The sequence below is a fragment of the Gobio gobio genome, assembly GCF_949357685.1.
Source record: "Gobio gobio genome assembly, chromosome: 17".
Classification (NCBI taxonomy): domain Eukaryota; kingdom Metazoa; phylum Chordata; class Actinopteri; order Cypriniformes; family Gobionidae; genus Gobio; species Gobio gobio.
The window spans coordinates 2,422,992-2,445,497 of record NC_137110.1 but is presented as its reverse complement, the minus strand read 5'-3'; the positions used below and the strand labels follow the sequence as shown (position 1 = coordinate 2,445,497).

The window sequence follows — 22,506 nt, the reverse complement described above, 5'->3', positions numbered from 1 at the left end:
GTGTATTTCGCGACGGAGCTGCTCACCGAACATTCAGAACAATAGAGACAGAGCGACACGCATCATAATCTGAAGGCCACGCCCACCGGGGGGGAAAACAATCAAACGCTCTCCATTGACTTTGCATTGCGTGAAGCTGCCTTTTTGTCATTTCGGACTTATAACAAAAAACTGAACAATGTATAAAAGCTGATATGTGACAAGGGGCCCTATTTTAACGATCTGAAACGCAAGTGTCAAAGCGCGAAGCGCAAGTAACTTTGTGGGCGGGTCTCGGCGCTGTTGCTATTTTCCCGGCGGGATAAATGGCTCTTGCGCCCGGCACAAATCTAAAATGGATTGGTCTGAAGTAGCTTCATTATTCATAGGTGTGGTTTGGGCGTAACGTGAATAAACCAATCAGAGCGTCATCCAACATTCCCTTTAAAAGCAGGTGCGCAAGTTCCATTATGGATTGCTATTATTATGGCGTATTTACCAGGCGCACGCCAGGAGCGGTTCACAGCCGAGGAGACTGATGTGCTTGTAAGAGCAGTGAAAGACAGAGAAGTGAAGTTGTAATGTTGTACATTATGGTAAAGGTGATTTCACAGTCTTTTTTTTTTTCAGTCTTTCAGTTTTTTCAGTTTTTCAGTCGATTTTTTTTCCTGGTTCTTGACGGACAAACCAATTTGTCAGATGTCCTTATATACATATATGTCTTGCCACTATTGGGCAAACAGGTCTTATCCTTAATTATTACAATTAGCCTGAATCATTTGTAAGCTAGATTTATGCCTATTTTTTCACATCTTCGTGGCACACCACAATGATTTCCGTCATCTCATGTGTTAATATTTTTTTAGTGTAACAATTTATGATTTGCAAAAATAACTGTTGCATCTGTGTAGGTTACATGAGCAAAGTGTATGCGCGTTGTGCACACTATACATTATGGTCAAGCATGCGCCCTTAAAATAGCATAATGAACAACGCGCAACGCGCCACTGACTTTAGACTAGGTTTTTTCTGGTCAGTGGCGCAATTGTTTAATGGAACAGCAAAATAGCACCAGGGATTGTTTGCGCCGGAACACGCCTCCTTTTTTGCGCTGAACCGCCCAGGGAGCGCAAGTGCATTCACTAGTTTAGCGACGTGCTTCTGTGGAGGGAAAAGCGCGCTTTGCGCGGGTGCAAAATAGGAATGACACATGCGTCGGTGTACAAAGTCAATTGCGCTGGGTGCAAGATAGGGCCCAAGGTGTACAGCAAACAAGCTAAACAAAACCCAGAAGCAAAAACCCAGACGTTTTTATAAGCTGTTGACCCAAAAAACGAGCGTTTAAGTACAAAAAAGTGGATTCAGGCCATTGAGACAGAGCGCGACGGGTCATATTACACTGAGAACTACACACACTACAGGGGAAAGTCATCAGAGACAGGAAATATAATATATAAAACGGACATTTGGATATTTGACATAACAGTGACAAAAGGTTTACAGCAAATGTACCCATTCTTCAGCTGAAGCTTCACTTCGTATTGCCTGTATCCACTTTTATCTTCTTAAACGCTCGTTTTTTTGGGCCGTCAGCTTATAAAAACTTATTTCTGTGTTCTTTAGCTTGTTTGCTGTACACCTTGTCACATATCAGCTTTTAGACATTGTTCTGTTTTTTGTTATAAGTCTGAAATGACAATGAGGCAGCTCCCGCAATGCAAAGTCAATGGAGAGCGTTGGATTGTTTCCCCCCCGGTGTGGGCGTGGCCTAAATACGCTCTGTCTCTATGCTGTGCTGAATAAACGCCATCATCTCATGCGTGCGGTTTTATTTTGAGCAGCTGAGAACTCACGAAGAGCTCATCAAATGCTCATTCAGAACAGCTCCAGGATTTCCTCCGGTGTGCAGAAACGCAGATCTGCTTATATTGATGAGGCTCTTCACCTCTCGCTGCTCCACGTTTGCCCTCTACTCATTGTGGATACACCGATCTTTCCGCGTCGCTAAATCAGTGACATCACGTCCTGTTTTTGGTTCATTCTAGTGCTGGGCGGTATGACCAAAAATGTATATCACGGTATTTTTCTAAATTATATCGGTTTCACGGTATATGACGGTATTTTTTCCCCTATGCATGACCGGGTGTTAATCACATTTTGTACTGATTGAGAGAGGAAATACTGCAGGAGATTGACTAGAATGCCCTATTTTACTGTCATGACAAGAGAATTGTAGAAGAATTCCACACTAGAGTTAATACAGGTTTGCAAAGCCCCACAAAATAATGCTATGGAGAGACAACCAATAAAACACAGACCTGAAACACACTCATTACAGGCACATGAATATTAAAATATGACCACGGAGAGAAAATAAACAGAGTTGAGGGCACCGTAAGCATTTAAAAAATCTTATCTTGTTGTTATAAAAATCCTATATAACAACAAACGGCCAAAACGAGGGAGAAACGCGGATATTTGCAATACATTTAAGAGCACTCTCTGAACAAATGACACACTTCAGTTTAACACAGAAAGAATAAAGCAGTTACTTTTTTGCCAATTCTTCTTTGAATTGTCAGTTTATTTATTAACTTACATCATTCATTGTCTTTTGTATAGCAGAATAATCCATCGTGTCATTGCGGTCGTGATCAGATGGGTGTAGCCAAATCAGTGCACATTTCATTTGAAGAAGACGTGATGATATATGTGCGCATACACGCTTCGAGTTCACGTTTAGAGCACTATAGTATATGAAATATGTCCATTAAAAACTTAAACGCGCTCGCTCTGGTCTATATCAGATATATGATCCATGTGGTGAGCGTTGTTAATCTCATCACGGTGCTCCGCGCAGAAACCGCTCTCTCGCGCGCGCCGCGTGTAGTTTGAATTCTGCACTGTGATCAAGGGCTGAATCCGAAATCGCCCCTTATAACCTCAAATAGGGCATTATTTTGAGGGGACAGCGCTTAGTGGTGTCCGAAACCATAGTGGACGTTATTGAGTGCACTCATTCTATCCCACATCGCACCGCAATAACGAGTGTACAGCCGATGTACATGTACACACAACGGTTGTCCGACTTCACGCACTCATTTTCATTCACTCCTTCAAATAAAGTGATAGCGTAGGGAATAGTGAATGAGGGTATAGGAGGCGATCTCGGATTCTGTAATGTGATCTCAGCGGTGCTCTGACTGCTCTCACTAGTACAGTGCAACAGTGAAATGCGTCCCCTCTCAAACAATGACGCGCTGCGCTGCGTTCCGAACGTTGTTTAAGCGACATACCGGTATTGCGGTATCATCAAAATTCATATCATAACAAAAATAAATACCGGTATTCGGTATGAACCGGTATACCGCCCAGCACTAGTTCATTCACATGTCTTTGGTCCGTGTTGTGTTCATATATCAGTCGAGCCGCACCAGATGGTTTGGAAGCGGACCCAGACCCGTCTCTTTAGGGTTCGGATGGCAGCATTTACATAATGAGCCGCACTAACCCAGCAATCACACCAACCAAACATGACAAGTGTGAACGCACCCTAAATCTAACAGCTGATTGGCTGATTGTGATCATTACATCCCTTTCTATCAAAGCGATCTGACATTATCAAGATGAGTTTGTTCATATTTTATTACCATTTTCTAAACTATAAACTGTGATAATGTTTCTGAATAGATTTTGGTTTGCCTGTATACAGAGTATAATTACAACAGCGCTCGTGTGGTTGCAGAGCTTTTCTCTGAATTTGGAGGCAACTTTTTTAATCACAAGATACAGTCAAATCCCTATATCAAAGAGTTTTCTCCTTTATTATCATAAATACACACAGAGTTTGTTCTGCATAATAAACCACTGCATAATAGACTTCCTTATGTGCACACACTACGTTTGCTCACAAGACTCAGAATGGAGTATTTCTGTCCTCCGTGCGTTCACGGTTTCTATTGTCCGGCACAGCTGGAGGAAGGTCCAGTCCTCTGAGGGAACGCTTACAATATCAATCACAGACAATAGTTCAACTCAACCATTCCACTTGAGGAGCATTTATATGGAAACTTCAGGAATAAAGGGCTTCTGTGTGACCGTCTATATATAGAGCAAGTTATGTCGTTTATGTACGCTTTGTGTTTCTTTAACTGTGCTATTGGTTTTTAAAGATTCATAACACAAACACACACACACACACACACACACACACACGCACACACATACACACACACACACACCACACTCACTCACTCACTCACTCACTCACTCACTCACTCACTCACTCACTCACTCACTCACTCACTCACTCACAATCACACTCACACACACACTCACTCTCAAACACACACACACACAGTTTCTGCCAGTCTGGTGTTGATCTTGAGTATCTATAGAGTAGTGTTTATCCTTCACACTCTCTCACTCACACACACACACACACACACACACACACTCACACACACACACACACACACACACACACACACACACACACACACACACACACACACACACACACACATGTTTGTTTTTGTGAAATGTGAGGACATTCCATAGGCGTAATGGTTTTTATACCGTACAAACCGTATTTTCTATCCCCTTACACTGACCCTGCCCCTAAACCTACCCATCACACACACACACACACACACACACACACACACACACACACACACACACACACACACACACACACACACACACACACACACTCACACACACACCACACTCACTCACACACCACACTCACTCACTCACTCACTCACACACACACAATCACACTCACACACACTCACTCACACACACACACACACACAGTTTCTGCCAGTCTGGTGTTGATCTTGAGTATCTATAGAATAGTGTTTATCCTTCAAACACTCTCACTCACTCACACACACACACACACACACACACACACACACACACACACACACACACACACACACACACACACACACACACACACACACACACACACACACACACACAGTTTCTGCCAGTCTGGTGTTGATCTTGAGTATCTATAGAGTAGTGTTTATCCTTCACACACTCTCACTCACTCACACACACACACACACACACACACACACACACACACACACACACACACACACACACACACACACACACACACACACACACACACACACACACACACACACACACACACACACAGAGTCTGGAGTTACTCTTGAGTATCTATAGAGTAGTGTTGATCCTTCATATCTCACAAGAGTCTTTAGTTTATCATATTTATAAAAGACAGAAACACTGAACCGATTCTTTCTGAACACAGCCGAGCTCGTGGAGGAGTGCAGTGGGCGGAGCTAAAGAGAGACACACACACACACACACACACACATACACACACACACACTATACGTAGGTGTTGTTCACATTATATGCACTTACGCGCCGATTGCCAACAAAACACACACATTTGATCAGTTTCAAGAAACACTTCTTAGTGACATTGTTGATCTCCGTAACCCGAACGAAGCTCAGTGTGTGTGTGTGTGTGTGTGTGTGTGTGTGTGCTCATCCAGGAGAAGTGCCCATATAAGGAGTTCCCCCCTTTATGACATCATACAAGGCCATGCTCGAGATAAACTTTCTGAATCTTGTGTGAATCCTGAAGGAGTGTATTTGGCACAGAAATACTCCATCACACGTCACACTCGTGTTTTGAAACTTTGTCCATGTTTATCATGAGAATCAACTCTAACAGAGGAAATAAGGCAGAATGCAGGAAAGAGCATTAAACATCTCCTTTAAATAACTATCAATATTTATAATAAGTCTTTTTTGACTTGTTTTAATGTAAAGTATCTTAAAAAAAGAGAAATATATCTATAGAGTGATTTGTCTTTCTGCTCTAGCAGCTTTTTTCTCAAATCTTTCAGTATAAAACAAGTGAAAAACACTTAGATTTAATCTTTGAATCATTCTTATGTAGCATTTATTTACGTAAGGATTTTTAAAAAATGTTTTAGCTTGAAAAACAATATATATATAATTTTTTTGTTGCTATGTATACGCAACGTTTACTCCAAATTCACTCGAAAATGAAAATAAAATATTATATATATTGACAAAACTGCTGGTAGAATTTGGAACAAGGTTAAATATGTTTTATTTCACATTTATATAGTCTTGCTCAAAAGTTTACTTGCAGAATTTGTGAAAATTTGACATATGAGGTTATGACTGTGATTAATGACAGTCCTATTGTTGAACTGATGTGGTTGAAACGACAGAGCTGCGACCATGTTACTAAAGTTTCGGGAAACAGTCGTTTAGTTTTCGTTAGTTTCTCCAATGAAGCATCGTACAGTGGTCGTTAATCGCCGAGTTTTCAAGAGATTGTGTGGCAGTTTACAACATTATTTTCTTGGGACAGAAGATGTCCAGGCAACAAAATGTAATTTTATAACAAAACAATCGTTTTTTTTAGAACAAATGTTATTTTACTCTGTTTATTAATGTTTTTACTCAACATGTGTGCAGTTTTTGGAGTATTTATAATATTTTTTACATTTATATAAATCCATTAAAGAATATTAATTTTTTAATGGATTTTCACACAAAATCTGTTTTTTTATGTAAAATTCACTTTATAAAAGACCCAAATTTCTAACTTTCATTGGTGGGGACAACATGGATAATATGACATGGTTTAGTGTAAGATTTTTGCCTATCTTTTGGAAAATACAGTAAAAAAAAGTTGTTTTTTCAGTTGGATTCATATCTAAATGTTATGAAATCACAATTATAACAATTAAAATGAATGAATTTTGTCAAAGTTTAGCATTTTTTTGTACTGAAAAGATCTTTTTTTTTTAATGATGTTACATTACGATTACAATCAAACCTACAATCAAAGTTGCAGTCTTTAGAGTTTAGTGTGTATGTGTGTGTGTGTGTTTGTGTGTGTGTGTGTGTGTGTGTGTGTGTGTGTGTGTGTGTGTGTGTGTGTGTGTGTGTGTGTGTGTGTGTGTGTGTGTGTGTGTGTGTGTGTGTGTGTGTGTGTGTGTGTGTGTGTGTGTGTGTGTGTGTGTGTGTGTGTGTGAGCATGATCATTTTGCATTGTGGATGTTTTATGCATTGTTGGAAGTGTGTGCCACTTAATTTCTGTATGCGTGTTCTGTGTTGTTTCTGTTTTTGAGGATGAATTTTGTCCATTTTCCAAGCGGGGTGTGTGATTTTTTTTTTTTGTCACATGAACATAAAAACAGATATCAATCCAATTTAGTTTTTTATTTGTAGATCTAGAGAGTGTTGACAACCGTACAAAGTCTCATGCCATTTGGACAAAGGGATTTTTGATTTTTTATTTGAGCAAACGTCCTTTCCGGTCAGAAAAGACCCTGAAGACCCTATTAAGCTCATTCTTTCAAACTAACTAACTCACAATTTCATGCTTAACCCTTTTAATTCGGCAGAATATCTCACATTGGTTGTCTTTGCCGACCTCTTGTGGAAAAATAATAATATTAGATGATATTTCATGACTCTTATAGCTCTATATGGAGCGGATGAGCTGTTCCGCTGGGTCCTAAAGTCCGTTTCTCTTCAGTATACAATCAGATACAGACATTATAAAAGCTTTTTTTTGGTAAAGTTTAAGTTTTTTAGGTTTTTCTATGTGTACTGAAGCCTTACTGATTGCATTCACTCCTAAGGGAAATTGACCCGCGAGGGGAGGATTTGTTACTTTTTTAAATTTCAACCACAAAACTCCTCAAATCCAGTCAAATTTTTGCTTTATTCAAGGTAGAAGTGCGACAAAATTCAGGGTCTTGGACCACTCAGATGAACACTCAATTAAAAAAAAAAAAAATTAAAATTAGTTTCGGGTAAAAATGACCCGAGGAAAGGATGAGGGTTTACTTAAAATTTTTGAGTGAGCCCATACATAATATCATGTAATCTGAACTAAACTGCATGCAACTTAAATAGTGGAAACTTGGCTAGCTTTAACTAGCTAATTCAATAAATGCAAACTTGCTATTTGGTAACACAATGCTTTGATAGCATTAGCATAGCGTAGCACTTGCTGAACGAGTACAGCAATATAGATAATTCAACATAAATATGTCGTTAAACCAATCTCATGCTCCACTGAAGATGATGATGGAAACTCCCCAAATGCAGAACATTAAATATTAAATCTCCCACTTAACATTAATTTTGCACAAAAAATAAATAAATTATATACCACTTATTTTTAGCATTTACTCTCTCTTTCGAGTGTCATGGCAAAGAATGCAAATGGAAATCCCTGGCTAGTATACAGTAAAATGTTGTCTAAATTACAAGATACAAGTTCCTAAAACTCAAAATAATGTGATTTTTTGTGAACTCAAACGTGAAAGAGAGTTCAGAATACTCATGAAAGTTAATTTGATTGAACTCATTTGTTTAATTTAAGTTAGCCGTACTGAAACCGGTTCATTATTCGGAGCGTTAGGGTTTATTCCAGTCGTCTCGTTTACTATTTCCACCATGCAAGTCTCTGTGATGTAATTAGCTAGAGTTAATTCTCTCGTGGGAATGGGCTTGATTGACATGAGTTATCTGCTGTACAGTAATGCTTGTAAAGCGGTCGTTAATAATGTCAGGCCAGGCGTTGTGCCTAACTGCACCATGGGATTGATTGGACATGCGGTTGACATGCTGACCGGCCGCCCACACACAGTTTACAACCACTTGAACAGACATCATTCGGTTCTTGGACAGAAGAAGACCTACACCTTTATTTTCGTGAAAGCTGTGTGGTTGTTGCCTTCAGGGTTAACGCTGAAGACTGTTAGACACCTTTAGTGGCTTTGACGTAGACTTAAGTCTGGCGTTGGCTATTGAAAAACAAAGACAAGCTCTTTAAAAAGGTCTACTTCCTGTTTCAATCTCAATGGGAAGCTTGTCTTTATCAAACTCTTCCATGTGATCTTTGAATAAAGGCTTAGGTTTCTGCTTAATATCTGATAACACTTTATTTTGTTGCCCAACAGACTGACTGGTAACCCAGTGTAATATAAATGGTTCTAATAATTCCAACATAATTAAACATTAAACACTAATAAACAATATAAAGTCTCCCCCTTTTCTCATTTTGCCCAAAAACACATAGTCAAGTCAAGTCAAGTCAACTTTATTTATATAGCGCTTTTAACAATGTAGATTGTTTCAAAGCAGCTTTACAGTGTTAAACAGGAAAATAATGCAGCATAATTTTATTCAGCTGTATAGCCATTCTGGAAAAATTTCAAGTATCATACAGTGACAGTGTGGGCTTTAGATCAATAATTTGATCAGTAATTTAGTTTAAATGGTTAATTTAGTTTATTATTTAGATGTATTTCGATGTTTAGTTGAAAACTTTTGTGTCCCCAACTGAGCACGCCAAGCCAGAGGCAACAGTTTTCCCCTTTTCTCATTTTGCCCAAAAACACATAAAATAACATTTCAACAATTTTACTCTAGTCGTCAAGTCCCAAGCAAAGCATGCTGGGAACTACAGTTTCAGCAAAAATCATTTTCAAGTACTTAATTGGTTCACATTCACCCCAAATAATTGAATCTAGTAGATTGCACATTTTAGAGAGTTACATTAATCGAAAGCAATGAAATCATGTTTAGAAGAGAAACACAAATTTGTTGCGTAGATCACAAATAATACGATTAAGTAAATTGGACAGCATGTGTTTTCCGTTTTTTTCAGTGTATAAGTAACTTTGCAAAAAAATATATATACGTTGGATTTACTTAATTTTTTTATGTCAACAGGTTCCACGTAATTGGGTTATGTTGACTTTAATTAACATTGTTTATTTCAGTAAACTTAAGTTTTTTACGTAAGGTTAATTCAATGCCATTTAGTTAATTCAGGTTAACATTCTTAATTTTGTCCAAAACTATTCAATTGAATTATTCTAAAATGAATATAAAAACAAAACAAAACAAGTAATCCAGTTGAATTGATTTGAAATTCTATTTTTTACAACATTTACGAAACCTTTTACAAACCAACATAACAAAACATTAAGCATTAAAGTCTCTCCATTTTCTCACCTTGTTAAAAATGCATCAAATAGCACTTTATTTAAACATTTACTCAAGTTGGGTTGAAAACATTTTAAAAAAATTAAAAAAATTATTATTTTTTTTAAACATTTCAACCCCACGTTGGCTTGAAAATGGACTAACCCAGCAATTGGGTTGTTTTAACCCAGCGATTGAGTTGTTTTAAGCTAACATTTAACCCAACCGCTGGGTTAAAACAACCCAATTGCTGGGTTAGTCCATTTTCAACCCAACTTGGGTTATTTTTAACCCAGCATTTTTTAGAGTCTATAGGTAACTTTGTCAACTGCATGTCAACTAGCTCTCATTAGGGTATTAGTACACTCAAAAATATATTTTATGATCCTGTTCACTCTTTATTTAAGCAATTCAACTTGATTTAACACAATTATATCAGGTTTCTGGTTCAAATGTAATTGACTTAAAACCATTACTCTTTGACATAACTTGATGTTTTCATTTTGAAATAACAGTTTTCAATCAAGTAACCCAATCAAACAAGACTTTCACTTCCCATCATGCTTTGCAAAGGGGCTGAATTCGGAGAGTAAATGTTTAAATAAAGTGCTATTTGATGCACTTGATTATTCACTGCCAGAGGAAACGAAACTAAAATCACCTGTATGTGTGTGTGTGTGATTGTGAAATGTGTGCGATGCGAGTGAAGATTTGGGAAAGGAAAACGAGATATCCTTGTCCATTGGGATAAAATGGACTCTGCCTATTGTTAAAATTCACGGAAAATCGGGTGACCAGATCGCAAAACTGAATAAAAAAGTGCTGATTTATTTCCTTTGAAGGCTAAACAAAGCTTTGTGCTTCACTCCTGTGGTAATATTCAGGCGAAACAGCATTCACATACAAAACACTGGGCTGGTAAAATAACGAAACTATATTTTTAAAGTAGAAAATAGTATTTATGTAAAGAGATATATTAAAATAAAAAGAGCACAACTCTTCTTAAGTAGAAGGAAGCTACTTTTCTTCCCTCACGTGCAACCTAGCGCGGATGAGACATTATTTGGGTTAGTAAAATAACGAAATGATATTTTTAAGTAGAAAATTAGTATTTATGTAAAGAGATATAGTAAATATATCCAAACGACGATATCACGATGTTTTACTGTAAACATCGTCAACTGCCAATTTAGGGGACGGCGCCCAACCCTAATTAACACGGTTACTCACACGTTGTGCCGTTATTTTCGAGTTCATATCGTAAAAGTCTGTTTGCAAAGCCTGCGACTGATTTCCGAAAACGAATCCACAGTTAAATGTAGCGAATACAGATAAGATAATGCTCGACTGAGACATTCACAGTGTTGAGAATAAATAAACACATTCCCAGCATTAGGATCCTTTGGAAGGTGATGTTATTTTTAGTCAGTTCGTCTCTCCTCGTCATCTCACTAACACTCCAGTGGGCGTGGCCAAAGTTGTGAAGTGGGCGTTGATCTTGTTCTGCAGAGGCGGTCCTTCACTGATCTATTACAGACTCACTCACAACGAGTCGATCTCTGGGCTTGGTGACAATAAAAGCACAAGGACGTTATGAGGATATTCTTATAGCATGATGAGCTCTTATATGTCAAAAGCTCAAGGAACATTAGATTTCTCACTTCATGACCCCTTTAAAGTAGGCCGAACTGTTCTCTATGTGAATATATAGTAATATGTCATGTATTCCTGTGATCAAAGCTGAATTTTCAGCATCATTATCCTTTTTTAAAATAAGAGCTTAGGCATTTCTAACGTTTGAACTGTGGTGTATATGCATTTAAATGACATAAAATGATGGCTTGATTTAATACAAGTACAGAGTAATTGATGGGAAACACTGTTGAAGGTTGTATTTTGATTGCTGATTATGTGTGCAGATCCCGAGTCTCAAAGGAAGCGGACGGTTCAGAATGTTCTGGATCTCAGACAGAACCTGGAGGAAACCATGTCCAGCCTGCGAGGAGCTCAGCTCAGCCAGAGGTGAGGAGAACCAGCACATTCACGAGGATGCAAACGGAGGCTTTCAGTGAATTCAGCCTCCCATGTGTTTTGGGAAAGTTTCCACTTCGGCCATTCAAACACCTGGCTGCCATATTCACAAATACACAATGAAACACTCCATCAACACACACACACACACACACACACACACACACACACACACACACACACACACACACACACACACACACACACACACACACACACACACACACACACACACACACACACACACACACACACACACACACACACACACACACACACACACACACACACACACTCCAGGCTTTGCAGACTCAGATGTGTATACAAACAGTAGCAAACGACCGATATGAACATTTTGGCCGATACCGATAACCGATAATTCTTTATATTTGAAAGCTGATAACCGATAATTCTTTATATTTGAAAGCCGATAACCGATAATTCTTTATATTTGAAAGCCGATAACCGATAATTCTTTATATTTGAAAGCCGATAACCGATAATTCTTTATATTTGAAAGCCGATAACCAATAATTCTTTATATTTGAAAGCCGATAACCGATAATTCTTTATATTTGAAAGCCGATAACCGATATATCGGCTGATCAATCTAAATCCAAATGTTTATTTTTAACTTTTGAAAGCCTGATTACAAAATCAAAAGCCTCACCATTAAGTCTCAAACACACAATTATGATGTTTTTATTATAATTTTAAGTAGCCGATATGACAGACTTGCGTCACAAAGCTCAAATCATGTCAAACTGGTTTCTTGAACATGACTGTATTCTGAAGCTGATCTCAGTCCGATAGAGCAGCTTTAGGATGAGCTGGATCGGGAGATTTGCATCATGGATGTGGGATGATATCATGACAATATGGAGGAAAATCTCTGAGGAATGTTCCCAGAACCTTGTTGAATCTGTGCATGAAGAATAAAGGCCGTTCTGAAGTTAGGGCACTGTGAAATCCACTTTATTTTTTTCCAAATGCAGTTTAATTTATGGTCATGGGATTGCGTTTTGAATTTTTTTTACTCATTTTTATGGTTAAATTAAATTTTAGTAAACAAAAAGCATGTCCGATTAATTTAAATCTTGAAACTTATTGACATTTTACAACAATTTATTAAAAGTGTAATAAAAATTGCATGTTTAGGGAAAACAAAATGCGTTTTATTTCTCAAATTCAATTTTGTGAGTTTTCAGTGTTCCATTTTAATGGTTTAATTCCATTTTAATAATTAAAAAGCATGTCTAAAATGATTTAATTCACAAAAACAACAATTGTAATATTAAAAAATAAAAATCTATGAAATGTTTCCTCAACCACAAATTCTGTGTTGTGTATTTACATTTTCTGGCAATCAAATGAAAGCATAAAAACATTCATTTAATTAATCTTTTAATCAATTGAAATTAAACTTTTTCGTCAAACAATGAGCTTTAATGTTAAAATTAAAACGTGGAAGATTTTTTTTTTATTATTCCTTAAATTTAATAGTTAACAATTATTGTAGCAGTGAGGCGTAGCTCCTCCTGTACTACAGTGATATATTTCTGTCATCAGGTCTTTTATTTTGACGGGTTGCCGTGAAGAGCTTTGAGTTTCTGTGTGTTTCTGATATGATGCTGATAGTTTTTCTCAGATGAAACGGTGAAATGCTGCTGAAGTGACTCTGGAGATGAAGTTCATGCGTTCATGTCCTCATATAGAGGCTGAAAACACCACCAGCGTCACGCGTGCTTCAGTGTGTGTGTGTGTGTGTGTGTGTGTGTGGGGAATCAAACCATTCACACACACACACACACACACACGCACGCACACACACACATACCTACACACCTACACACACAACATGAGGATTCATATTTAAATATGCGCTTTAATACTCACACACACTAGTCTACATCGCCATCTGATGTAAGTACCGACCTGCTTTTGATTTTTTCAAGAGAAATATGACAAATTCTGCGTTTTATGATGGATGCACTTTTATGATGGACAGATGCACTTTTATGATGGACAGATGCACTTTTATGATGGATGGATGCACTTTTATGATGGATAGATGCACTTTTATGATGGATGGATGCACTTTTATGATGGACAGATGCACGTTTATGATGGACAGATGCACTTTTATGATGGATAGAGGCACTTTTATGATGGACAGATGCACTTTTATGATGGATAGATGCACTTTTATGATGGACGGATGCACTTTTATGATGGACAGATGCACTTTTATGATGGATAGATGCACTTTTATGATGGACGGATGCACTTTTATGATGGACAGATGCACTTTTATGATGGATGGATGCACTTTTATGATGGACAGATGCACGTTTATGATGGACAGATGCACTTTTATGATGGATAGAGGCACTTTTATGATGGATAGATGCACTTTTATGATGGATAGATGCACTTTTATGATGGACAGATGCACGTTTATGATGGACAGATGCACTTTTATGATGGATAGATGCACTTTTATGATGGACGGATGCACGTTTATGATGGACAGATGCACTTTTATGATGGATAGATGCACTTTTATGATGGATGGATGCACTTTTATGATGGACAGATGCACTTTTATGATGGACAGATGCACTTTTATGATGGATGGATGCACTTTTATGATGGACAGATGCACTTTTATGATGGATGGATGCACTTTTATGATGGACAGATGCACTTTTATGATGGACGGATGCACTTTTATGATGGATGGATGCACTTTTATGATGGACAGATGCACTTTTATGATGGATAGAGGCACTTTTATGATGGACAGATGCACTTTTATGGTGGACAGATGCACTTTTATGATGGATAGAGGCACTTTTATGATGGATAGAGGCACTTTTATGATGGATAGATGCACTTTTATGATGGATAGAGGCACTTTTATGATGGATAGATGCACTTTTATGATGGATAGAGGCACTTTTATGATGGATGGATGCACTTTTATGATGGATAGATGCACTTTTATGATGGACAGATGCACTTTTATGATGGATAGATGCACTTTTATGATGGACAGATGCACTTTTATGATGGACTTTTATGATGGACAGATGCACTTTTATGATGGACAGATGCACTTTTATGATGGATAGATGCACTTTTATGATGGACAGATGCACTTTTATGATGGACAGATGCACTTTTATGATGGATAGATGCACTTTTATGATGGATGGATGCACTTTTATGATGGACAGATGCACTTTTATGATGGACAGATGCACTTTTATGATGGATAGATGCACTTTTATGATGGACAGATGCACTTTTATGATGGACAGATGCACTTTTATGATGGATAGATGCACTTTTATGATGGACAGATGCACTTTTATGATGGACAGATGCACTTTTATGATGGATAAATGCACTTTTATGATGGATGGATGCACTTTTATGATGGATAGATGCACTTTTATGTTGGACAGATGCACTTTTATGATGCTGATAGTTTTTCTCAGATGAAACGGTGAAATGCTGCTGAAGTGACTCTGGAGATGAAGTTCATGCGTTCATGTCCTCATATAGAGGCTGAAAACACCACCAGCGTCATGCGTGCTTCAGTGTGTGTGTGTGTGTGTGTGTGTGTGGGACATCAAACAAACACACACACACACACACAACATGAGGATTCATATTTAAATATGCGCTTTAATACTCACACACACTAGTCTACATCGCCATCTGATGTAAGTGTACCGACCTGCTTTTGATTTATTCATCAGAAATATGACAAATTCTGTGTTTATACAGTAATTTCAGTTTTTCTGACTGGATTCCGTCCACGTTTTCCGCATAGGGCCCTAAAAAGGGGGTCTAACCCGGTGCTAGCAAAGTGTACCTAAAAAAGTGGCCAAGTGTGTGTGTATATACATTCATATTAAAGTGACAGAGTAAGCTAGAGAGATTCTACAGAGTACGGACCGTTCTATACTTCATCCTGATGAACGTGTTCTCCTTCCCCAAAGATGTGCTTAGCATAGCAATTGTGCTAACTTTTATCCTCCGTTTTGCCTCTAGAGATCTCAGCCTGTCCTTCCTCCTAACATCAAACCTTTCCCTGCAGGCTAACCGTTCTCTACCCTACCTAAGTTTCTGAGTAGAGCATATTTTACAGTAGATGAGCTTTCTAGACCCACAGCTAATGTGCCCTCCATTTTAACCGCATGCAGCACTTGTGTAAGACTGATGAGCTTCCCAAGACTTGATGGCGCAGGCGTAAAAATGATTCATACTAGATCAGCCACACTCAACCCACAGATTCACAGAGTGTATTAAGCCCTTCTGTCACATGATTCTGCTGTTATCCTTCAAGACATGGAGGTTCATGGCCTAATGCGGCTCACGATTACTCAAGTAGTGGTGCAGTGTTTGATCTGTCTATTCACATTATATACAGGACACTGTACATCCAACACTTTTAGTTAACTTTACTTAATTGAAAAAAATCTAGTAATCTGTACTATCCACATACTATGCATTGTTTACGCAGAAAACACAAGTTAATATTAATTGATTGATTGGTTTGAGTGACTTTTTGTGTCTTTTTTTGAGGCGGGGCAATTTTTGTTTTCATTCACTCATTTCCCAGTCAACATACAACTGAAAAAATTTGAGAAAATTTCATAAACTGATGTTGATTTTCCTGAAATGTTTTGTTTGAAGTCACCGTTATGGAGATCAGTTTTCCATTTGGTTGGACACTTCGAACTTCTTTTGTATTGTTGTAAATCTCTTTCTGTTGATGCAGCAATGCAACAAGAAATCACAGTTATTTGGTTTCAAAGGAAGGGAAGTAATATATATATTTATATATATATTTATATATATACTGTATTTACACTATATTGGCAAAAGTGGTGTGACGCCTGCCTTTACATTAGCTTTAATGCTATCCCATTCTTAATCCGTAGGGTTTAATATGGAGTATTAACAGCTCTAACAGCTTCAGCTCTTCTTTCCACAAGGTTTAGGAGTGTGTTTATGGGGATTCTTCTAGAAGCGCATTTGTGATGTTGGACGAGAAGTCCTGGCTCTCAGTCTCCGCTCTAATCCATCCCAAAGCTGTTCTATCGGGTTGAGGTCAGGACTCAAGTTCCTCCACAGCAAACTCCTCATCCATGTCTTTATGGAGACGCTTTGTGCACTGGTCAGTCATGCTGGGACAGGAAGGGGCCGTCCCCAAACTGTTCTCACAAAGTTGGGAGCATGAAATTGTCCAAAATGTCTTGGTGAAGCATTAAGAGTTCCTTTCACTGGAACTAACCCCTGAAAAACAACCTCACCGCATAATCCCCCCTCCACCAAACTTTACACTTGGCACAATGCAGTCAGGGAAGTCCCGTTCTCCTGGCAACCGCCAAACCCAGACTCGTCCATGGGATTGTCAGACAGAGAAGCGTGATTGGTCACTCAGAGAACACGTCTCCACTGCTCTAGAGTCCAGTGGTGGCGCGCTTTACCCCACTGCATCCCACGCTTTGCATTGTACTTGGTGATGTAAGGCTTGGATGAGCTGCTCGGCCATGGAAACCCATTCCATGAAGCTCTACACACTGTTCTTGAGCTCATCTGAAGGACACAGGAGTTTGGAGGTCTGGAGCTCTTGACTCTGCAGAAAGTTGGCCACTTCTGTGACCCTCAGCATGTGCTGACCCCGCTCTGTGACCCTCAGCATGCGCTGACCCCGCTCTGTGACCCTCAGCATGCGCTGACCCCGCTCTGTGACCCTCAGCATGCGCTGACCCCGCTCTGTGACCCTCAGCATGCGCTGACCCCCCTCTGTGACCCTCAGCATGCGCTGACCCCCCTCTGTGACCCTCAGCATGCGCTGACCCCGCTCTGTGACCCTCAGCATGCGCTGACCCCGCTCTGTGACCCGCAGCATGCGCTGACCCCGCTCTGTGACCCTCAGCATGCGCTGACCCCGCTCTGTGACCCTCAGCATGCGCTGACCCCGCTCTGTGACCCTCAACATGCGCTGACCCCGCTCTGTGACCCTCAGCATGCGCTGACCCCGCTCTGTGACCCTCAACATGCGCTGACCCCGCTCTGTGACCCTCAGCATGCGCTGACCCCGCTCTGTGACCCTCAGCATGCGCTGACCCCGCTCTGTGACCCTCAGCATGCGCTGACCCCGCTCTGTGACCCTCAGCATGTGCTGACCCCGCTCTGTGACCCTCAGCATGAGCTGACCCCGCTCTGTGACCCTCAGCATGCGCTGACCCCGCTCTGTGACCCTCAGCATGCGCTGACCCCGCTCTGTGACCCTCAGCATGTGCTGACCCCGCTCTGTGACCCTCAGCATGTGCTGACCCCGCTCTGTGACCCTCAGCATGTGCTGACCCCGCTCTGTGACCCTCAGCATGTGCTGACCCCGCTCTTTGTGGCTGAGTTGCTGTTGTTCCCAATGGCTTCCACTTTGTTATAATCCCACTAACAGTTGAGTGTGGAATATTTAGTGTAATATTTGGCCTTATTGCACAGGTGTCCACCGATCACGGCCCCACACTTGAGTTCTCTGAGCTCCTGAGAGCGGCCCATTCTCTCACTAATGTGTGTAGAAGCGAACACACACACACACACACACACACACACTCACTCCTGAGAGCGGCCCATTCTCTCACTAATGTGTGTAGAAGCATCTGTAGGCTTAGAGCTTGAGTTATAAACCTGTGGCCATGAAGGGATTGAACACCTGAACTCTAGATGAATGAACTAAACTTCATGTAAAATAACGATCTTTTAAAACGTTGTTGCTAACCCTTAAGTCACACCTTGTGTAAACTTTTAATTGGGTTGATATAATCCTTCTATATCTGTACAATATCTTGCAGTTGATCATGCTTGAGTCACACACACATTTCAACATTCAGCATCAAAACACAACACAACAATTACATTTCATTTAAAGTACATTATCAAGTACTCTCAGTTCTTTTGACTATACTAACAAAAGCCCCGTTTCCACCGAAATTACCCGGAACAATTTGTATCAGGAACTTTTTTTACAAGAACTTTTCTCCCCCCAGATCTGCCAGTGTCTGCGTTTCCACTGCGGTCTAAAGTACCGGGAAGATTAGGAAAATTAGTCTGTGATGTAGGACTGAAGCGCGACTGCTCCTCCTAGTCAGAGACGGACGGGAATCATTTACTGTCTTCAACAATAACAAGTGGAGGAGATGCAGCAGCGCTGCTTTTGCTGGTTATGTATTGGTTTACTAAAGAGGTCATTAACAAAACGGCGGAGCAGCTGATACTAAAGCGTATTCTGAAAGCTCGTACAGCTAGATATAAAATAAGGGCGCTTTCACACCTTCCTTGTTTGGTCCGGATTTTCGGACTTCTCAGTTTGGTCCGAATCAAAATCACAGGTGTGAAACTTCCCCTGACCACAGTCTGGACCAAACAGATGAAATTTGGTCCGACGAAAAGAGGTCGTCTCAGTCCGGATCAAACTGAACAAAGGTTCGGTTCGTGTCTAGTGTGAAAGCATTTTCTGTACGGTTCAGACTTTCAGACCATTTACAGGAAGTTCCTGTTTATTTTTAATATTATAATGTTATTTTTAAACTTCATCTCGGCTACATTGATTATGAAAAGTGAAAAGATGCGCAATATGTCTGAAGACAGAAGGTCAGAAATTATTTTAAAAGAAACTTTGTATGATTTTGCGTAGAAAGCCTTTCTTTAATGTGAATTTTGTTTTGTATAAATTGTATCTTAATTTTAATCAATGTTTCATCAGATAATTGCCTGGATTTAATAAATAAGAAGCAAATAGTCTATAGCAGACAATAATCGCGGGAGCGATCACATGCTTTAAACATGAACTGGAGCGCGTCTCAAATAAACCCAAACTCAGCAGATACTCGCCTCACAAACATGAGGAATATGTGAATATAAAGCTTGAAATGTCCACTATTAAACGTAACGAAAAGAAAATAGTCCAGCAATGCCAGTGTTCAATAGTGGAAACGAAATGCGTCCGTTCATTCATTCTCGTCAAAGACGCGTCAGACGCTCGTCCGCTTACAAACCAATCAGTGTCCAGATGCCGCTCACATGATGAAGACGAGTGGACACAAGTGTGTCATGTTCAGTTCTTTAGTGCGCTCGCATAATTGCAATGTGAAACCAAACCAAAACTAACCGAATGTATAAAATGTATCAAAACATGAACTTCGGTTCGGACCTTGGTGCGGACTTTCAGGTGTGAAAACGCCCTAAAACAATGGCTGCGTCCCAATTCGCCTACTTATACCACGTCCTAAAAGTATGTACTCTTTTTGTGAAGAAAAAGTACATACTTTTGAGTGTGTAACAGTACTACTTCGTCATCTTTAACAGACTCTGTTGCTGAGTTATATGTCCCGTCACCGTTTAAACTGCCCTGTCAATCATCAGTTCAAATCCTCCATATTCAATTTAATTATACCGTATCGGAGAGAAATGTAGTCGCTCGTTGATCTGCCAGTCGTGGGTCTTTAATGCAGAGACTCCTCTCATGTGTTTGCAAAGTTAATGGCCAAACGTATCATTACAAAAGTTCTCAATGCTGCTGCAGATTAAATATAATGTGGTTAACATTGAATAAATATCTTTTCGTCAGGTTAAATACTGATAATTGCTCACTCAAGCCCCTTTATCTAATCCTCTCTACTTAGCCGTCAAACTCGCGTAACCGTCATGTTTGTAGTTTTTTAACACTTTTTATCCGTGTTTGTAGTTTTCGCAATGGGTTGTGGGTAATATCAGCCGTTAGAGTGTGTGCGGATCTGCACTTCGAATTCTGACCGGAAATAGTCGACCATCCGGGAAGAAATAAAATGCTGCCTGAGCTCCACCAATCAGCACGTTCAGCGCCTAAGTCCCGCCCCCGAAAGTTCCCGAACTTTGAAAAAGTCTTAATATACAATCATTGATGAACATCTTTGATTTTAATGAATCATTTGCATTAATTTGCGTCAAATATATTATTAGGCCCGAGATTCTTCACATGAGTGAGTGAATAAATGCATAGATCCGCGAATTCTCTAGTGGTCTGGTGGTAGAATTTTTGTCAACCGTGTCAAAGGTTTCGGGTTCTAATCCGCTCTCATGTAGTTTTTCTTCATTAAAATCAAAGATGTTCATCAATGATTGTATATTAAGACCGTATTATTTCCCAACTAGAATTAGACCTAGAATTGCATTCACTGTTCTGATTGACCTGTTACGGCCTTGCTGTGAATTAGTCTATTATTTAAAATAACATTTTAATAATTAATTACTTCATATTACACAATTTTATTTCCATAGGCGATATTTAGTTCAAATTCAGAGGAACCGTTCATGTTCAGAAGAAACATTCATGTTGAAGAACTGTTAATAATAAAGATTGAGAAGATTGGGTCAGTTGTGCTGCTTTTTATGTGGAATAGTTGATGATCTTAATATAGCCTGACCCAGAGTCTGCCTCCTGCGGCCCCCAGGTGCCCTGAGTTTGAGGCCCCTGATTTAGACCCTGCGGTGGAAACACACGAGTACCAGCACAAAGTTCCTGCGGTGGAAACGCGGCTTAAGCATTTGTCAGCACAACATTTCACTTTACTAGGCAATCGCTTTGCATACTTTTTTAAGTAAATCTAACTAATTCGATTTTACAGTGCATATCTGGAGTCTGTTATTGTCAAGATGTGCACTTGAATGGGAAAATGTGATTAATTACTGACGCTTTTAAGTTCTCATGTGGTTGTTTATGAAAACAGCTTGTCATGTGTTACGCTTTTGCAAACAAGCCTTTTATGGATTCAGTATGTTTTGGCAATGTTTTAGTTTAAAGCAGAATTACTCGTATTTATGGTTAGTGATTTGATCAAGCTCTTAACCTATATAAAATTAATAATATTATTCTACAATGCAATATTAAACTAATACTAAGTGCTGGAACTTCAGATTGTGTGGCTTGTTTTGATGAGAGGTTCTGTATTTTATTGATGATCTAAACCATCAAATTAATAGTTTTCGGTAAAATTGCACAAAGACGTCATGAAGACTTGGAGGTGAACATTTCTAGCAACTTCCTAAAAGTTGGCAGTGCTATGACCGTGTGCTGGTCACTTCTGCATTGGGCAAACACACTTCTGTCTGGTCTGCTCTGGCTCTTACTGTTGATTTTAGTAATGAGGAACTCTATAAATGTTCTTGCCACATGACGTGGAGCGAGCAGATCTCCGCTTTGGCTTCGAGCAGATGTGATGTGGCACTGAAAGAGAATGGAAAAGCAGGTCATGAGGTTTGGGAGTGGCCGGGCCGTCCGGTGCTGTGTGTGTGTGTGTGTGTGTGTGTGTGTGTTATTTTCAGATGTTTTTTGAAAGTACAGAGAAAACCAGAGGTGGACAAAGTACACAACTCCATTACTCGAGTGAA

At 39.5% G+C, this 22,506-nt stretch overlaps 1 protein-coding gene across 1 annotated transcript in view; it reads left to right on the top strand.

Annotated features, from left to right (window-relative positions):
- Nucleotides 1–22,506, top strand: part of nav1b (neuron navigator 1b) — a gene marked incomplete at its 5' end in the record, with an annotated part of 186,525 nt that overhangs the window by 8,011 nt on the left and 156,008 nt on the right. The window contains one exon of the mRNA XM_079841024.1: nucleotides 11,943–12,045. Within this exon, the coding sequence (XP_079697150.1) occupies nucleotides 11,943–12,045 (103 nt within the window). The remainder of the gene's footprint in view (nucleotides 1–11,942; nucleotides 12,046–22,506) is intronic.